This window comes from Myotis yumanensis, unplaced genomic scaffold, assembly GCF_028538775.1.
Source record: "Myotis yumanensis isolate MYYU_CA2020_CCGP unplaced genomic scaffold, mMyoYum1.0.hap1 SCAF_2, whole genome shotgun sequence".
Classification (NCBI taxonomy): Eukaryota; Metazoa; Chordata; class Mammalia; order Chiroptera; family Vespertilionidae; genus Myotis; species Myotis yumanensis.
Window position 1 is genome coordinate 16,478,167 of NW_027223753.1, and position 18,687 is coordinate 16,496,853.

Consider the following 18,687-nt stretch of genomic DNA (forward strand, 5'->3'; position numbering starts at 1 on the left):
TATGTTGTGTTTGTTTTTTTAAATATGTTTTTGTTCGTTTCAGAGAAAGGGAAAGGCGGGGACAGATAAAAACATCAATGATGATAGAATCATAGATCAGCTGCCTCCTGCATGCCCCACACTGGGGATTGAGTCTGCAACTGGGCATGTCCCCTGACTGGGAACTGAATGAGCTGTATCCTCCTGGTTCATAGGTCAACACTCAACCACTGAGCCACATTGGCTGGGCTGTTTTGTTTTATTCTTTTTTAAAAAATATATTGGGGTGACATTGGTTAATATGATCATATAGGTTTCAGGTGTGGGTTTCTGTGTTACAAGATCTGTATATTGCATTATGTGGCCACCACCAAAAGTCAAATCTTCTCCCGTCACCATATAATAGGATCCCTTCACCCCTCACCCCTTCTCTTTGACAACCACTACACTGCTGTTTGTGTCCACAAGTTTCAGTTTTATATCCCACATATGAGTGAAATCAGATGGTTCTTAGCTTTTTCCGACTGACCTATTTCACTTAGCATAATATTTTCAAGGTCCATCCATGTTATTGCAAATGGCAGTATTTCATCCTTTCTTATGGCTGAGTAGTATCCATTGTGTGTATGTACCACATCTTCTTATCCAGTCCTCTATCACAGGATACTTAGGTTGTTTCCATGTCTTGGCTACTTTGAATAATGCTGCAGTGAACATAGGGATGCATATATCTTTGAAAATACATGTTTTCAAGTTTTTTCGGTATATACCCAGGAGAGGGGTTGCTGGGTGGTATGGTAACTCTTCTTCTTTTTTTTTTTTTTAATATTTTTTTTATTGATTTCTTACAGAGAGGAAGGGAGAGAGATAGAGAGTTAGAAACATCGATGAGAGAGAAACATCGATTAGCTGCCTCCTGCACATCTCCCACTGGGGATGTGCCTGCAACCCAGGTACATGCCCTTGACCGAAATCGAACCTGGGACCTTTCAGTCCACAGGCCGACGCTCTATCCACCGAGCCAAACCGGTTTCGGCAAGGTAACTCTATTCTTTTTTGAGGAATCACCAGACTGTTTTCCATAGTGATTGTACTAGTCTACATTCCCACCAGCAGTTAATGAGGGTCCCCTTTTCTGCACAACCTCTACAACACTTGTTATTACTTGGTTATTACTTATCATATTAACCAATGTCACCCCAATATATTTTTTAAAAAGAACATTAAAAAAACAAAACAGCCCAGCCAGCATGGCTCAGTGGTTGAGTGTCGATCTATGAACCAGGAGGTCACAGTTCATTTGATTCTAGATCAGGGCACATGCCGGGGTTGCGGGCTCGATCCCCAGTGTGGGGCATGTAGGAGGCAACCGATCAACAGTGCTCTCATCTAACAGGTGTGAGGTGGTATCTCATTCTAATTTTGATTTCCTTTCTCTACTTGCTAGTGAGGTTGAACATCTTTTCATATATCTATTGGCTGTTCATATGTCTTCTTGGGAGAGGTGTCTGTTCAGGTCATCTGTCCATTTTTTTTTAATGTTTTTTATTGATTTCAGAAAGGAAGGGAGAGGACTAGAGAGAGAAACATCAATGATGAGAGAGAATCATTGACCAGCTGCCTCCTACATGCCCCCTAATGGGGATCGAGCTGGCAACCCAGGCATGTGCCCTTGGCCGGAATTGAACCTGGGACCCTTTAGTCCACAGGCCGACACTCTATCCACTGAGCCAAGCCAAACCAGCTTGGGCACATCTGCCCATTTTTTGATTGGGTTGTTTGTTTCTTTGTTTGGTGTTGAGTTTTATGAGTTCTTAATATATTTTGGAAATTAAACCTTTGTTGGAGCTACTGTTTGTAAATATCATCACCCATTTGGTTGGCTGCCTCTTTGTTATGTGTATTTTAAAAAACAAGATGTTTCGCCCTGCCACTGTGGCTCAGCAGTTGAGCGTCGACCCAGGAACCAAGAGGTTGCCGTTTCAATTCCCAGTTAGGACACATGCCCAGGTTGTGGGCGCAGTCCCTGGTGGGGGGCGAGCAGGAAACAGCCAATCAATGATTCTTTCTCATCATTGATGTTTCTCTCCCTCTCTCTTCCTCTCTGAAATCAATAAAAATATCCTATATAATAAAAGCCTAGGTGGCGTCGTGCAACGTTGTCACAAGATGGTCACCACAAGATGGCTAGCAGGGGAGGGCAGTTGTGGACAATCTGGCCTGCAGGGCAGGGCAGTTGGGAGTGATCAGGCTGGCAGGGGAGGGCAGGTGGGGGCAGTCGGGCCAGCAGGGGAGCAGTTAGGCGTCAATCAGGCCAGGGGAGTGGTTAGGGGGCGATCAGGCCAGCAGGCAGAAGCGGTTAGGGGCAATCAGGCAGGCGAGCAGCTAGGAGCCAGCAGTCCTGATTGTGAGAGGGATGTCCAACTGCCGCTTTAGGCCCGATCCCTGGGATCGGGCCTAAACCGGCAGTCACACATCCTCCAAGGGGTCCCAGATTGGAGAGGGTGCAGGCCGGGCTGAGGGATACCCCCCCCCCCCTCCTTGCACGAATTTCATGCACCGGGCCTCTAGTATTTTAAATAAATAAAAAACAACAACAAGATTTAAAAAAAATGAAAGTACTTACTACACTTTGTCAATTATCACTATTCTACTGGATCACAAATGAAGTATTTCTAAAATATGTTTTTCTTGATTTTTAGAGAGAGGGGAAGGGAGAGGGATAGAGATATAGAGACATCATTGAGAGAGAAACATCATCTATCAGCTGCCTCCTGCATACCCCCTACTGGGGATCGAGCCTACAGCCCGGGCATGCGCCCTGACTGGGAATTGAACGGGCAACCTCTTGGTTCCTGGGTCGACGCTCAAACCGCTGGGCCACACTGGCCAGGCAAAAACAAGATGCTTTAAGTGAAGACAACACATTCTAGTGGGTGCATTTGGTTTAGGTCTTTGGCTAAAATGACTTTGGGCAAACTAATCATCTTCTTTGAGTCTCAGGTTCCTTAATTAATTTATTAAGCATGTTTTGAGGGCCTCTGTGTACTAGGTAGTATTGACTAATATATTTGATGGTATTCTGTAATCTGGGAAGCCTTATGTCACCATGAGAAAAATCCAAAAAGAGATGTGTGCTTACCTTTGTCTCTTCTCCACTCACTTTAGCGATGTCTCTGAGTCTCTGCTTGATAAGTGCCTCTATACCAACCACTCTCCCAATCCCGACATCTTGATACGGACTTCTGGGGAAGTGAGGCTCAGCGACTTCCTGCTCTGGCAGGTAGGTAGTTTCTAACCACCGTTCTGTTTGTGTGAGCTGAAAACTGCATTGCACCCACAGATTGGATTTGAGGGGCTCATCCCCACTTCCGGCCATGCAGGCACAGAGAACCTTGTCGGGGAGGAGACCTAAAATCTGGAGAAATGTCAGTGTTTGCTATCCCTTTCTTATCTATCCCTGGCTATGAGAACCTGTGTGGTTCTTACTCTCTAATGTTCCTAGAGGACAAAAATCAAGGCTAGTCAGCTGCGATGAAAACTTCACCTGTGCCCATGTTCAAGGAATTGGACTTCTGACTTTTGTTCCTGAGCATAATCTGCCCTAGTAACCTACCAGGTACCCCAGCTCCTCTGGGATAGAACCTTGCTTTGCAGTTACTTGTCTGTCTTCATCAGAATAAAGGGCTGCATCTATTCAAGCACAGTCCACAAGGGATATAAGCTAAATGCAAACTCTTTCTTAGGGGCCACTGTCTCTCAGCCCAGTTCCCCCAGTGTAGGTAGTTCCCCAAAAGCTCAGAGTCAAATAAATTTGTCTTTGCTCAAAAGTCTCTATCACCTGTTACCTTGGCCCCTAGGTACACATCCCAGGGAAAGTCTTTGTTTAAGGAGAGGTTGGAGGGAGAGTCTCAGCTTGGAAGCAATTCACATGATAAAATTCTAGAAATTCTAATGGACCATAGTCTTAAAAGTGAAATAACAAGATTTAGCTACTGAAGATACTTTCAGTGTTTGGCTATGTTGAATGATGTATAATGTGCCACTTATGGTTCTGTGGCCTACTCTGCTGGTCAGATCATGTCTGGAAAGTTTATTTCTGGACACTGAGTTTGAAGAGACTTCTTGGTAAACTTAGAGGACTTACCAGAAGAGGTCAACCTGGATGGCAAGGAATCTGGAACTCACATCTTATAAAGAATGAGTGAAGGATAGTGGTCTGGAAAAGGGAAGCATGGTGACAGTTTTTTCCCTTGGGGAAAAGAAATATTGAGTTCCTGCTTTGTGCTGGGAATGTTACAGTGACCAAGTCAGAAATAATCCCTACTGTCCTAAAATGTATAGTTTGTTGGCAAAAACAAAGTGAACAAGTCATTACAACCTTGGCAACAGATAATAGGCCGCTCTAACTTGGCCTTCAGATATTTGAAAGAATGTCACTTTGAAGAAGAAACAAACTTGTTCCAGAGAAAAGATCTGAGACCATGGTAGAAGTTCCAGGGAAGGTGGCATTGGGTTAGCATCACAAGCTATCCGACAACTAAAGTTATCCCCCTGAGGCACTGAATTCCTGGGTACCCTAACGTCCCCTGCAGGGGCCGTCAAGAATGTTCCAAAGGGACTCTCACATCAGTGGAGGTTATTAAAGTTCATCCAGCTCTGTGCTCTGACTGCTTTCTGTACATTCACTTGTTTAATTTTCATAGTACTTTAAAAACCAGATATTTTTATTACCCAGTTTTACAGTTGAAAAAACTGAGGCCCAAAGAGGTTAAGTAACTTGCCTCAAGTCAAAATAGAAGGTAAATGGGAGAGCCAGGTAGTCTGGCCCCAGAGCTCATGCTCTTAACCACTGTGCCACATTCTGCTTCTTAAAAATAACAATGGCAGCCCTAGCTGGTTTGGTTCAGTGGATAGCACGTCGGCCTGCAGACTAAAGGGTCCTGGGTTCAATTCCGGTCAAGGGCTCAGTTGCAGGCTTGATCCCCAGCCCTGGTTGGGGCGCGTGCAGGAGGCAACCAATGCCTCTCTCACATAGACATTTCTCTCTCTCTCCCCCCTGCCTTCCACTCTCTCTAAAAATCAATGGAAAAATATCCTTGGGTGAGGATTAACAAACAAATAAATAAATATTAAAAAAAAATAACAATGGCAGCTACCAATTGTTCACCACTGACTTTGCCAGTGTGTTTCCCAGATGACCTCTAAGGGCCAAGAGCCAAAATAACATAATCCAGATGTTATTTCATAGTCCTAAATTTGGCTCCTAGAAAAATCCTGGTGAAAATGTTGGTCTAGTATTTTAGTTCAGTCCTGCTACAAGCAGGTGATCTAACTGCCTCAGATGACTCCTCCCCCTATTAGTGAGTGAAGCAGGGCTGGTGGCAGCAGCTGCAGCTCAGGATGCCTGTGCGATATCATTTCTGGGTTTCTGGGTCCTGCTCAGCCTCCCCCTCCTTTGGAACCCTGCCCAGGGATATGTCCAGCAACATGTTACTAAACTAAATTATCTTCCTCCTCCCTTTTTCCAGACCTCCCACTCCTGCCTGGTGTTCCAGCCTGTTCTGTGGCCAGAATACATGTTTTGGAACCTCTGTGAAGCCATCCTGCAGTTCCAGATGAACCATAGCATGCTTCAGGTTAGTTCCAGGTGAACCATAGCATTCATCAGGTATGGTTCTAGAGCTGTGGTTCTCAACCTTGGCTGCACATTAGAATCACTTGGGAATCTTTTTAAAATCCTGATTTCTGGGCCTCATCCTCCGGAAATTCTCTTTCTTTGTTACTAATGTTGTGGCCCCACCCCATAACAAAGAAACAGAATTTCCGGAGGATGAGGCCCAGAAATCAGGATTTTAAAAAGATTCCCAGGTGATTCTAATGTGCAGCCAAGGTTGAGAACCACTGTTCTAGAGCCATGGTCGGCAAACCGGCTCGAGAGCCACATGCGGCTCTTTGGCCCCTTGAGTGTGGCTCTTCCTAAGCCTTAGGAGTACCCTAATTAAATTAATAACAATGTACCTACCTATGTAGTTTAAGTTTAAAAAATTTGGCTCTCAAAAGAAATTTCAGTCATTGTACTGTTGATATTTGGCTCTGTTGACTAATGAGTTTGCCGACCACTGTTCTAGAGCAGTGGTTGGCAAACTGCAGCTCACGAGCCACATGCGGCTCTGTGGCCCCTTGAGTGTGGCTCTTCCACAAAATACCACGTGCGGGCGCGCATGTACAGTGCGATTGAAACTTCGTGGCCCATGCGCAGAAGTCAGTATTTTGTGGAAGAGCCACACTCAAGGGGCCGAAGAGCCGTATGTGGCTCTCGAGCCGCAGTTTGCTGACCACTGTTCTAGAAGAACCAAAGCATGCTTCAGAGCTGGCCTGACGGAGGGGATGGAGGAAAAGGTGAGCATGCATTGACCATATACTAGATATATACCACACACCTGCTAATAAGTATGTTAATAATGATGGTAGTAGCTTTTACTTACTGTGTATTTACTATGTGTCAGGCACTCTGAATATTTTATATGCACTATTTCATTTAATACTCCCAAGAACCCAATGAGATAGGTATTATTAGCCCCATTTGTGCACATGTATAAATCAAAATTATTTTATTAAGAACACAACCAATAAGAGATAGAACTTAGATTCAAATTACAAGTCTTTAATCTCTTTACTACAGCAACCCAGGAAAGACTTCTCAGAGAGATAGGCCATTATTCCCTGAGGGTATTAGCTTTGATCACCAGATCTTGAAACAGGTTTCATTAGGAGGCCGAGTCACCTGCATCTGATTAGGATTCTCAGTAATAATGGCAGTGTGTGTGGTGGTGGCAGCTAACATATTGAAGGTCTACTTAGGTGTTTTCATGTGAGTTTTCTTATTTAACCCTTCACAAGAAGCCACCGTATGACCTAGCCCCAGTCCCTTCAGCCTTTAGTGTCCTTGTCTAAAGTGATCCTTTAGGATCTCCCCTGACTCCATCACCCTAACATTGATTTGCCGGTTCCTGGCACAGAGGAGCCAGGCTTTGCCTTGGCTGGAGCCTCCCTGCCCAGCACTCAGTCTGGGGCTGCTCTGCTATTTGGAAGAAGTCTGAGCTTCATAGAGCGACTTTAACCAGCTCTGTATTCCTTCCCTCTGTGGCTGGGTGGCCACATCCTTTCTGTCCTGCCAGAACATAGCTTATTTAGCCATAGCCCCAAGTGGTGCTGACAAAGAACAGCTAAACATTAATAGCAGGCACCAGGTTGGACCTATATTATCTCATTTTTCCTCAAACCACCCCGTGAGGTGGATACTGTCATCCCCATTTTGTAGATTAAGAATTAGGCTTAGCCCTAACTGGTTTGGCTCAGTGGATAGAGTGTTGGCCTGCGGCTGGGGGGGTCCCGAGTTCGATTCCGATCAGGGGCATGTGCCTTGGTTGTGGGCACATCCCCAGTGGTGGGTGTTCGGGAGGCAGCTGATCGATGTCTCTCTCATTGATGTTTCTAGCTCTCTGTCCCTCTCCCTTCCTCTCTAAAAAATCAATAAAATATATTTTTTAAAAAAAAGAATTAGGCTTAGACTGAAGCATTTGGCTCAGATAAAACTCATGAAAATATTTTTTATAAAAAGAATTAGCCCTGCCCTAACTTGTTTGGCTCAGTGGATGGAGCATCGGCCTGCAGACTGAAAGGTCCCAAGTTCGATTCCGGTCAAGGGCATGTACCTTGGTTGTGGGCACATCCCCAGTAGGAGGTGTGCAGGAGGCAGCTGATCAATGTTTCTCTCTCATCGATGTTTCTAACTCTCTGTCCCTCTCCCTTCCTCTCTGTAAAAAATCAATAAAATATATTAAAAAAAAAAAAAAAAAGAATTAGCCCTAGCTGGCTTGGCTCAGTGGATAGAGCATCGGCCTGCGGACTGAAGGGTCCCAGGTTCGATTCCGGCCAAGGGCACATGCCTGGGTTGCGGGCTCCATCTCCAGTGTGGGGTGTGCAGGAGGCAGCCAATCAATGATTCTCTCTCATCATTGATGTTTCTATCTCTCTCCTCCCTTCCTCTCTGAAATCAATAAAGAAATATATTTTAAAAATTAAAAAAATAAAAAGAATTAGAGCCCTAACCAGTTTGGCTCAATGGACAGAGCATCGGCCTGCGGACTCAAGGGTCCCAGGTTCCATTCCAGTCAAGAGCTTGTATCTTGGTTGCGGGCACATTCCCAGTAGGGAGTGTGCAGGAGGCAGCTGATCGATGTTTCTAACTCTCTATCCCTCTCCCTTCCTCTCTGTAAAAAAACCAATAAAATATATAAAAGATAAATAAATAAATAAATAAATAAAAGAATTAGGCTTAGAGAGGTGAGAGTTCTTTGGATAGGAACTTCTTGAATCCCAGAGCTCCAGGAGGACTCACTCTGACCTGATCAAGCTCTTCAATCAATTTCGTGTGTCTTTGCTCATTATTCCATTACCTGATATTCTCCCCCAACCATACACACTCCACCTTTATCCAAGTCCTCCCCATTGGTTAAAGCTCAGCTCAAACATTGCCTGTCCATCAGGTTTCACTGCTCCTTGACCTTCATAGCCATAATTTTTCTCTCCTCTGGGCTGCATGGCCTTTTCTCTTGCCTCCTTGATGGCCTTACTACATCCTACCTATAGTATGGGACTTTGTGTAGAGATCTGTGTCCTAATCAGCCTGTAAGCACATGGGTTGCTTAGACTGTATCCTGAGCATCTCCCTGTCCCCACATAAGGTCATGTACATAGGACCCACGGTTTCTCCTGACCAAGGCAACTCTCAAGCCTGTTTTAGTCTTCATAGCTCCATGTATGAGTTCATTATCATAGCAGAAGAGTACCCTTGAATACCTAGAGGAGAATATTCCAGAATTTTCATTTATGCAGTAACCTTTATAACTGAGAGGCCTTAGCAAATCACTTTCCTATTCTCAACCTCCATGTCTGTCTCCAACAGAAAGAACCTTCCTAGCTTTGTTGCAAGAGTCAAATGCAAGGGTCAGGTGCTTGTGCACATGGAAGATACAGTGGTACCTTGGTTCTTGAACTTAATTCGATCCGGAAGGCTGTTCAAGAAGCAGTTTGTTTGAAAACTGAATATAGTTCCCATTAGAAATAATGTAAATTGAAATAATCCATTCTAGTCCCTCAAATGATTCCATTTTAACCTATCTCAGTTGCTTTTGATCATTGTTTTGTGAGCACTTTCACTGCCTTAGCAACATCAGCACTCTTGATGGCCTCTTAATATTTTAAAATTGTTCTAATTGTCAATTTTGCCATGCCAAACTCAGTAGCCAGATTAGACATGGGAATACCTCTATCATACTTTGCAATTACTTCTTTTCTTTTTAAATATGTTTTTATTGATTTTAGAGAGAGAGGAAGGAAGAGAAAGAGAAAGATAGAAACATCCATGAGAGAGAAACATCAACATCGATCAGCTGCCTCCTGTACACCCGCCACCAGGGATCGATCCCCTAATCTGGGCATGTGCCCTGACGGGGAATCAAACCAGTGACTTCTTGGTTTATGGATCGACACTCAACCACTGAGCCACACTAACCAGGCTTACTTCCTTTTTTAAGCTCTATCGTTGTTCTCACAACTTTCTTTTTCACATTGCTGCTAGCACTAAACTTCTTAGGACCCATGGTGACTTACTGTATATATTTAATAATAATAAGCAGCAACAAAAAAATGATACAAAAATATCCCCAGCACAATTTCCTAAGATGTTAACAACACGAGGTTTAGTGGTAAACTGACTCGTATTCTTGAATTCTCTCTTTTATTTGTCACATAAGAAAACTGTGAGTGATCATACAGGTGTCAGCATGAAAGGGCTGTCAGGTTGAAATCCAAGTTTTGTTCGACAACCAAGACATTTCTTTCATGAACAAATTATTTGAGATGGGAGATGTTCGAGAACTGAGGTGTAACTGTATTCCTAAAGGATGAAGACAGCAATCCAGAGATTTACAGGCTGAGTAGAACAAAGACATATACAAAAAGACAGTAATATAAGGTGGAGTTATGTGGTAAGGGTCACCAGAGTATAGGATACCAAGTTGGCAGCAAAGCAGTTTCTCACTGGGCTTTGGCACGAGGTACAGCCCGTTAAAGTGGCAGGAGCAGAGTGCATCAGTGAGGAACAGAGGGCCTTGGTTCTGCTCCAAAGGGATTCCCGTCCCCCCCCCCCCCCCCCCCCCCACGAGCATCCTCCCTGCCCTCCTGGGATCACATGGTCAGTCAGTTGAGTATTTCACACATACAGGATGCCCCAAGTGCCAGAGGAAAAGCCACAGTTTCTGCCCTCTAAGAGTTTATGATTTATTTGTCTGGAGACACACACACACAGGTATAAGAAATGCTGCTGGGCATATGATCTCCTACCTGATGTCAGAGCGAGTTCCAGGAGCCCTGAGGGCTCAATGGAACCTTCAAGGGCTTATTTTCTAACAGGAAAAGTAAATTTTGGACTATGGACATTAAGACTTATTCTACTAGGCAGAAATCAATAAGTGGCTTAAGAGTGCTGAACAGAAAGGTCATTAGCTGGAAGAATCAGCTGGTCCCCATATGGTAGGTAGGCAAGCCTGGAGCCCAACTCTGAAAAAATAGCTTAAAAAATTAGGAGAATGGCACTCTTAGGGTGACCTGGGAAACCAAAGGAAATGATGCCATGGATATGCCCCAAGCAGGAAATAGAACCTTCCTTACAGTAGATAATATAACATTAAAATTGCTGTTTGTTTGAAAGCCTGCTAATATGCTAGAGAGGGTTTTGCATGTATTAGCTCTAGTCCTTAAAATCACTCTTCAAGGTAGGCACAACCCCCACTTTACAGATGAAGAAATGAGGTTAGGAGAGGATTTACTCAAAGCCACAAGGCTAGATGGGGAAACCAGAAATCAGATCCATCCATACTTGCTGGTTCCCTAAGTGCAAACCTGAGAATTTTAAGAAATACAGATGCTTCCACCCAAAACAAACCAAGATGGACCCAGAACTTCCACTGCCCTCCCTGTACAACATGGGCACCACCCATCCCACACCTACTGCCCGACCTTTCCAAATCCCGTACAATTTCCCCACTGTTCTACTTAAGTTGGCCTGCCCTGTGCCCCACCCACACCTAAAAATGATCTCCAGTGATCTCCCCCAACTCCCACTTTTCTTTAGCAGAAGGCCCGAGACATGTATGCAGAGGAGCGGAAGAGGCAGCAGCTGGAGAGGGACCAGGCTGCAGTGACAGAGCAGCTGCTGCAAGAGGGGCTCCAGGCCAGTGGGGACGCCCAGCTCCGACGGACACGCTTGCACAAACTCTCAGCCAGACGGGAAGAGCGAGTCCAAGGTTTCCTGCAGGCCTTGGAACTCAAGCGGGCTGATTGGCTGGCACGTCTGGGCACTGCATCAGCCTGAGTGAGGCTGGCCTCCTGCTACTTTGCCCTGCCCTCCACCTCTAGGGCCCCACTCCCCTTTCTTTCTTGAAGGGTACCTCCCTCCTGATGAATTGTGTTCCTTTTGCTTGGCAGGGAGCCCAGTTTATGGTGGCCATAGATACCTTTGTGTTGCCTGGGACAGTGGCCCCTTGGGAGTGTTGAGGGTGTCTCCAACAAATACACTAAATGTAGCTCCACCAATAGGTTTGGAAAGCAGGGAGCCCCAGGTCTTCTGCTGCCTGCTCCTTCCGCCTTTGCCACCTCTACTTGTGCTTCTAGATGTACTTCACCTCCCCCCTACCCCCCAGCACATCCTTCAACACCCAATTGTGGGGAAGAGGTCTCCCCAAACCCTCACCCTTTACCCATCCATCTTAGCTTTCCATCCGACTTTCACAAAAGATTTGGCTCCACCTCAGATCTGCTGGTAAATAGCTAATAGGCAGCCAGCGTCATTTGGGCAAGGAAGAAGGAGAGATGGAAAGAAAATTTGCCCATCTGCTGGTCCTCCCCCTTGGCTCTCCACCTGGGATTTGCTATTGAATCTCTACCCCCTCCCACCACGCAGTGCTGATTGCTCACTGAAAGGCTCAGCGCCCCCAATGGCACAGAAGCCTGGCGGGTGATTACAATCCAATTACCTATTGTCGACTCAGCCCACACAAGCTTTCCTCCTCCTCCTGCAGGGCTCCGGCCAGGCTCCAGGGTAAAAGAAGGGCCTTATAGGCACTGGTGAATCTAGTCCAGCACAGGCTTCTTCCCTGAAACACATCAGAACCAAAAACACCAAAAGAACCACTTCCCAACCGACTGTCTCCTGCCCTCACCATCTCAGACTCCGTTTCCCACCTCCTCAGGCTTTTGAGGCCTGGCTTCCTAAGTAGGCCCTGAGACCACTGTTCTTAGCATGTCGGAGTGTCAGCTTGTGAGGGCCATGGCTGCCCATAAGGAAGAAGAGGGTTGAGTCAAGAGCTGTGTCCTTTCCCTTACCTCTCCTGCCAGGCCTCACTGCAGAGATGCTGAGAGGATTCGTGCCTTTGAAGGGGGCAACTCTGCTTCAGGTGCCCAGAGCAGCAAGCACCAGCCAGTAATACCAACCAATGGCTACTCTTCAGTCTTCCCATTTTACTTTCTGCAAACTGTTTCTCCAGCACCTCCCTCTAGGGGAGGGATGGGGTCTTGCAAGCCGTGCTGCCAGTATACTCTTTAACCCCTGACTTTCCTATACTTTAGTCTCCCTGCCTTCCTCTGCCTAAATACCTGGTACAAGAGAATCAAGTTTGAATGGCAGACACTGCAATTGAGAAGTGGTTTGATGCACCCTTTGGCAAGCCTCCCTCACACCTGGCACAGGGTTCCCAGAGAGCAGGTGCTGTGCATTTTGCATCTTTACGATGGGGCAGTTGACAGCCTTAATTAGGGAGGCATGAATTGTGGGGCTATAACGCAGAGCCCTACAATTAAGGGAATGGGACTGGAGGCAGCAAGCGGAATCTGCCCCCTGTGAGCATGGCTGAGTCTTGTCTCTTCTGGGTTTCCCCTAATATGATTGGGGTGCAGAAGTGATTAATGGGGCTGGTATCTCTCTCTGGCCTGAGGTCCTGTATTCTGGGAAAGGTACACAGAGTGGGATGGACAGGGTGCCCCAGGAGCACTGTAGAGGTGGGAAGAAGAGTCAGGGGCCTCTGCTGCCCAGGAGCAGGGGATGCAGATAGTTGCTTTGGCCGCATTGTGGTGGCTTTCTACAGATATTTGTACCAACCAGCTTCAAGCCTTGCCTCAATAAATTAGGTGGGACCTACTTAGATATCCTCCCACCCGTGAGCCAAGCCCCCACTTGAGGATATTGATCGTGTTCTTGTGTTCCCCTGGGTGTCACATAGGAATTTAAGAACTCTTAGATGTAAAATTTGTTTGCTAACAGTGCGACAGAACAACTTGTTTTGCTGCTACAATTGTCTACCTTCCTCAGGTGCACCTGGCTACCTCCAGGATCCCTAGCTTTGGGGGTGTGTGGGGTAGGGGAGCCAATGGAAGAACCCTTTTGCCATCACACCACCTGTTCCTCTACTTGTTTCCTAATCCCCGGACGCTTTCCTCCACCCTCCTTTCCTCGCGCAAGTGAAAGGAAGCCAGCCTGCCAGTGTGGAAGGAGGGATTTCGCCAGCTGCGTTTGCAGCGCCCAGGCTTGGTGGCCGCGTCGGGTGGGGGCAGCTGAGCTTGCTGTCTCCGAAGCGGGTGGAGCGTAGGGGGAGGGGAGTGCTGGTAGGCTGGCGGCGGATCTCCATCACTCAGTGACAGGGTCCTGAGGTCGCGAATCCTGGAACCTCTAGGAGCTACCTGAGGCTTTGGCGGGGGGCTTCGTTGATATTTGGGGAGGTTGCAGGACAACGGGTGCTGAAAGGACAGCTCCCACTGCACCCGAAAGTAACCTCTCGGTGTAGTCTCCCTACGAACTCCCGCTCCACCTCCAGTCCCCTGTTGGTGGGCTGCCTTCCAGGTGAGATGCACGGAAAGCTTCCTCCGAGTGGCAGCTTGGAACGATGCACGTACGGCTGCGCCAAGCTGGCTTCCCCGCTCTTTCCCACTTCGGCGTTAGCTTTGGCCTTGGAACTGCAGCCTGTGCCTCCCAGCCGCGCGCTTTCTCCCGCCTCCGGCGGAGACGGGCGGTGCGGCCAGGCCTTGAAAACCCTTCTTCTGGGGCCCCCAGCGGGAACAGGAAGGAAAGCGGCTGAGATGGCTCTAAGTGGCGCACAGCTTGGAGAAGTGGGTAGCTCGGTTGCATAAGGTGGAAGGAACTTGGTAGTTTGTAAACGCCGGCTCTTGAGATACCGAAATCCAGAACCCGCGGGCTCGCACCCCCCCCCCCCATTTACTGCCTTCGGCGCGCGCCTCCCCCACTGCGCCCCCACCCCCAAAGCGCGCCACCGTCTCGCGCGCCCTCCCCCTATACCCCCCTCCTCACTCCCTCCAGAGGAGGTGAGTTTAAACCCCGCCCACGTGACCCCAGCTGGGCCAATGAGCGGCGGCGGGAGGTGAAATCCGGTTCTAACCGGTCCGGGGCTCCCAGCGCTATAAAAACTTTATAAACCCCCCGGAGCCCTAGCAGTGTGAGGAGACGAGATCGACCCCCGGACCGAGCAAGGCCCGCGCGCTGCTGCATCCCCGCGTCCCGCTCGGACGTCCCGCCACCATCGCCATCATGCCCAAGAGAAAGGTACGTGGCGCGAGGGCCCCAGGCGCCGGACTGCCACTACCGCCGCCTTCACCGCTGTCGCCGCCGCCGCTAGCCCGGCTTTGGGGCGCGAGGTTCGGCGCTGGGCTGGAGCAGGCTCTGCCCCCACCGCCGGCACTCGAGACGGTGTCAGGTGGCCCCCGGGTAACCCTGCGCGTCTCGGCTGCCCGCGGGCGCCAGAGGCCATATTGGAGGAGCGGCGGCCGCGGCGGGAGGAGCCATGTTGGTGGCTGTTTACCCCCGCTCCCCTCGGGCTAGACGTGCCCGCCCCGCGCCCCCTCCCCCATCGGCACCCCCCCCTCCCCGCGGGCGGGCAATTCAAACCCGAAAAGGCGGGAAGGCGGTGCTTGGGGTTGGCGGGCGGGGTAACGCGCTGCCGCCAAAAAAAACCGCCGCCGAGAGGAGGCGGGGCTTCGCGGTGTAGCCCCGCCCCCTCCCAGGGCCCGGGCGCACGGGACTCGCTACGCTGCCGCCCACGAATTCCCCGGGCTGCGCGCGAGCCTCACGTCTCCCGCCCTCGACGGCTGCCATGGCAACGGCGCTCGGGCCCCGCCTCCGGACGGGTTTGTTTGCACCCGCTGCAGCTGTTGCATCTGCTTCTGCCTGGTGCGGTGGCGCAGGCAGCTCGGCCCTGCGCTGCACTCCGCGCTCCAGCTCAGCGCGTTTCCCTGGGGCCACTTGGCCGAGACTCTGGGAAGGCTGAGGTTCCGACACCCTGCGAGTTTTGGGCTGGATTTGGCATGATGTGTACACAAATAAGCACGCCCACAGTTCCTAAGCACTTCGGGTATTTGCATAGGAGGCGCGGGTGCTAAACACTGACGATTTGTGTATCCTACGGAAGTTGTGTGCAAGACTACTTTTAATTTTTTTCCTTTGGACTGTTAAGCTTAGTGAGTCATTAAAAATTACCTCGGAGGCTGCAGGTTTCTGAGTTTCTGTTTTGTTTTTTATAGGCTGAAGGGGATGCTAAAGGAGATAAAGCCAAGGTGAAGGACGAAGTAAGTCTTGTTTATTCTCTTGGAGTCTTACGAAGCTTTGGGCTTCTCTGGTGGTAATTCACCATACCCTTATTACTGAATTTGCCTAAGTAAGCTCTCTTCACATCCTATAGTCCAGAAAAGATTGGCACTAAGACTCTTGTTTTTCTTAAGTGGTTGGACTATTTTATTTCTAACTTTCTCATTTTTCTATTTTTTAAAATAGCCACAGAGAAGATCCGCCAGGTTATCAGCTGTAAGTATGTCTGCTTGTAAATTTTCATCTTTATTCCTGAAACTAGCTTCCCATGAGTGATGGTCGGTGGCTGGTTTTAATGAGCTGCTGCTACACTGTGGACTCTCACCCATTTGAGATTCACTGGTTGGGAAATTTTCATGGCTTATAGTCAAAGTGGAACACTCCTGATTATTACTTGAGTGGGTTTCTGAAGATTGGACATTTTATTTTTTTTAATATATTTTATTGATTTTTCACAGAGAGGAAGGGAGAGAGATAGAGAGAGTTAGAAACATCGATGAGAGAGAAACATCACATCGACCAGCTGCCTCTTGCACATCCCCCACCCGGGATGTGCCCGCAACCCAGGTACATGCCCTTGACCGGAATCGAACCCGGGACCTCTCAGTCCGAAGGCTGATGCTCTATCCACTGAGCCAAACCGGTTTCGGCAAGATTGGACATTTTAATGGGAAGTCAGCCACAAAATCTTTATGAAGTATGGAAAATTTGCTGGTACTGTGATTTGGTTGTAGTTTGTTTTCTTTGGCTCATCATACTAATGTTGTCTTCCCCTCTCTCCTCCAAATAAAAGAAACCTGCTCCTCCAAAGCCAGAGCCCAAGCCTAAAAAGGCCCCTGCAAAGGTGAGTGGGACTGGGGACAAGGTGTTTCTAGAGCAGGATTTCATGTTTACGGGAGATCTGCTATATAATAACTTCATCTGTTGGCACAAAGTTGAGATATATGACAAAGTTAACAGGACTGGGCCTTATAATTATGCCCTAATTGTTCACTTTCACAAAAATGAGAACTGTCCTTCAGTATCTTAATGCAGCATAATAATGGTTACTCCATTAATGGATATTCTGAATTGTTTTGATAGCTTGACTTATTCCTGAGATTTGTATATCAAGAACTATCATTAGTTTAGAAATATTGCACTTCTTCAGTATTTAACCTCCCAAGTTTTAAGCTATCTTATGCTATCCTATTATTTATACTCAGATAAAAAATTCTATATATTTAGGGCCACAGAATATTATAGATCATTTGGCCTAGTTTTGATCAGTTGTTTATCAGTGGGAGAGGGTTTATAGTTTGTATGTTATCTTTTATAAACAATCCTGCCTTGTACAGAACTTTGTAGGCCACACATTGGTAATAAGAAATTAGGAGAAACAGCTTTTTTCTTTCTACCGTCTTCTAGAAGGGAGAGAAGGTACCGAAAGGGAAAAAGGGGAAAGCTGATGCTGGCAAAGATGGGAATAATCCTGCAGAAAATGGAGATGCCAAAACAGACCAGGTACAACTGCTACCTCATTTGATATTTGTAACCATAGTAAAACAAAGACATATTTTTGATATTTATTTTATATATTTAAATGCCATTTAACAAAGAAAAATCAACCCCAAAAAATGAGTTTGCATGTCACCTCTGACACACGTGTCATAGGTTCGCCATCACTGTTAAAGAGTTTTGAAGCTGAGAATAACCTCAGATCTTCTAATGCTGATTTGTTCCCTACCCTGATTTTAGCAAAGTTTCCTACCAAGCCATTCTCAAAAGAAATACTAAGTCTCAGTTTCAGAGTATCTAAAACCTGAGCTTTGGCTGGCCCAGGAGCAAAATAATGTTATATATGGGATATGGGTGAAGATAGTCTCAAACTCTTACGTGTTATACTAATCTGTCTATTTTTCTTTTAGGCACAGAAAGCTGAAGGTGCTGGAGATGCCAAGTGAAGTGTGTGCATTTTTGATAACTGTGTATTTCTGGTGACTGTACAGTTTGAAATACTATTTTTTATCAAGTTTTATAAAAATGCAGAATTTTGTTTTACTTTTTTTTTTTTTTAAGCTATGTTGTTAGCACACAGAACACTTCATTGTTATTTTTGGGGGGAAGGACATATAGTACTAATAGAATGTCTCCAAAGCTGGACTGACATGGGGGGGAAATACCTTTCCCTTCTAGTTTTGAGAAACTTCCTCTTGGTTCCTGGGAGGAGGGATCTCTTGATGTTGACACACATTAGCCATTGTGGCACAAACACCTTGTCGTGTGGGAAAACTAAAATTCGTTTTTATGTCCTTTTCTCCCTCTCCACTTTAAGCATAGACTTTGGCTCTCTTAAGCCCAGAGACCTTTTGGGACCTGACCCAAAAAAATTGATTTCCAGTATGTTGGGCAATCTGGACTTTCCAGTGTCACTATTGAGATGGCATCCCTCAAAAGAGCAGCAGTTCCTTTTCAGATTGTGGATCTACAGATTGATATTCTCTGCCATTTTCATTTCATTTCCTGAAAGTCAGGGTCGGCTTGTGAAAAGTTGTTAAACAACATGCTTAATGTGAAATGTCAACCCTCACTCTAAACTTTCCCTGTTCAGAGCATCAGATGAAGACTTCATTGGGTTTTATAGTGGCTTTCTGATTTGGGTAGTTCATTGAAGAAGGGAGTTTGAAGTTGTTGTATACTGTTAACGATTGTCTGACCATGTCCTGCCTGAAATACCATGATTGTTTATGAAAAGTATCTTTAATAAAGCTGGATACAGTTTGGCTTGGAATGCTGCCTCTAATCTTTTCCCATTAGTGGGGGAGCCTGGTTTCTCCAAGTCTAAGGACAGGACCATTCTGGTGTGAGGTGTAAAGGTTCCATGTACAGTCAATCTATAATAGTGAACAGTTCTGTCCTGTTGACAGAATACAGTTTGAGGTGGAGTTAGGAAGATCCCAGAAGCAGTAAGTAGACAAGTAGTGCAAGGCTGGGAGCCCAGGTGTGGTTTTTGT

General features: G+C 46.9%; 2 protein-coding genes across 4 annotated transcripts in view; both read left to right on the forward strand.

The window, feature by feature from the left end:
* Positions 1-13,494, forward strand: part of DHDDS (dehydrodolichyl diphosphate synthase subunit) — a 30,146-nt gene extending 16,652 nt beyond the window's left edge. For 2 of the 3 annotated variants that reach the window (XM_070404435.1, XM_070404436.1), the window contains exons 7-9: positions 3,148-3,262; positions 5,511-5,618; positions 11,180-13,494. In XM_070404435.1, the coding sequence (XP_070260536.1) occupies positions 3,148-3,262; positions 5,511-5,618; positions 11,180-11,419 (463 nt within the window). In that variant the 3' untranslated portion in view covers positions 11,420-13,494. The remainder of the gene's footprint in view (positions 1-3,147; positions 3,263-5,510; positions 5,619-11,179) is intronic. The other variant, XM_070404438.1, reaches the window with a different exon arrangement.
* Positions 13,495-14,448: 954 nt separating this feature from the next.
* HMGN2 (high mobility group nucleosomal binding domain 2) lies at positions 14,449-18,464 on the forward strand. The gene is made up of 6 exons (XM_070404439.1): positions 14,449-14,656; positions 15,631-15,675; positions 15,881-15,910; positions 16,488-16,538; positions 17,102-17,197; positions 17,602-18,464. Exons 1-6 carry the CDS (start codon positions 14,642-14,644, stop codon positions 17,635-17,637), a joined length of 273 nt encoding a protein of 90 aa, XP_070260540.1. The 5' UTR covers positions 14,449-14,641; the 3' UTR covers positions 17,638-18,464.
* The last annotated feature ends 223 nt before the right edge of the window (positions 18,465-18,687 follow it).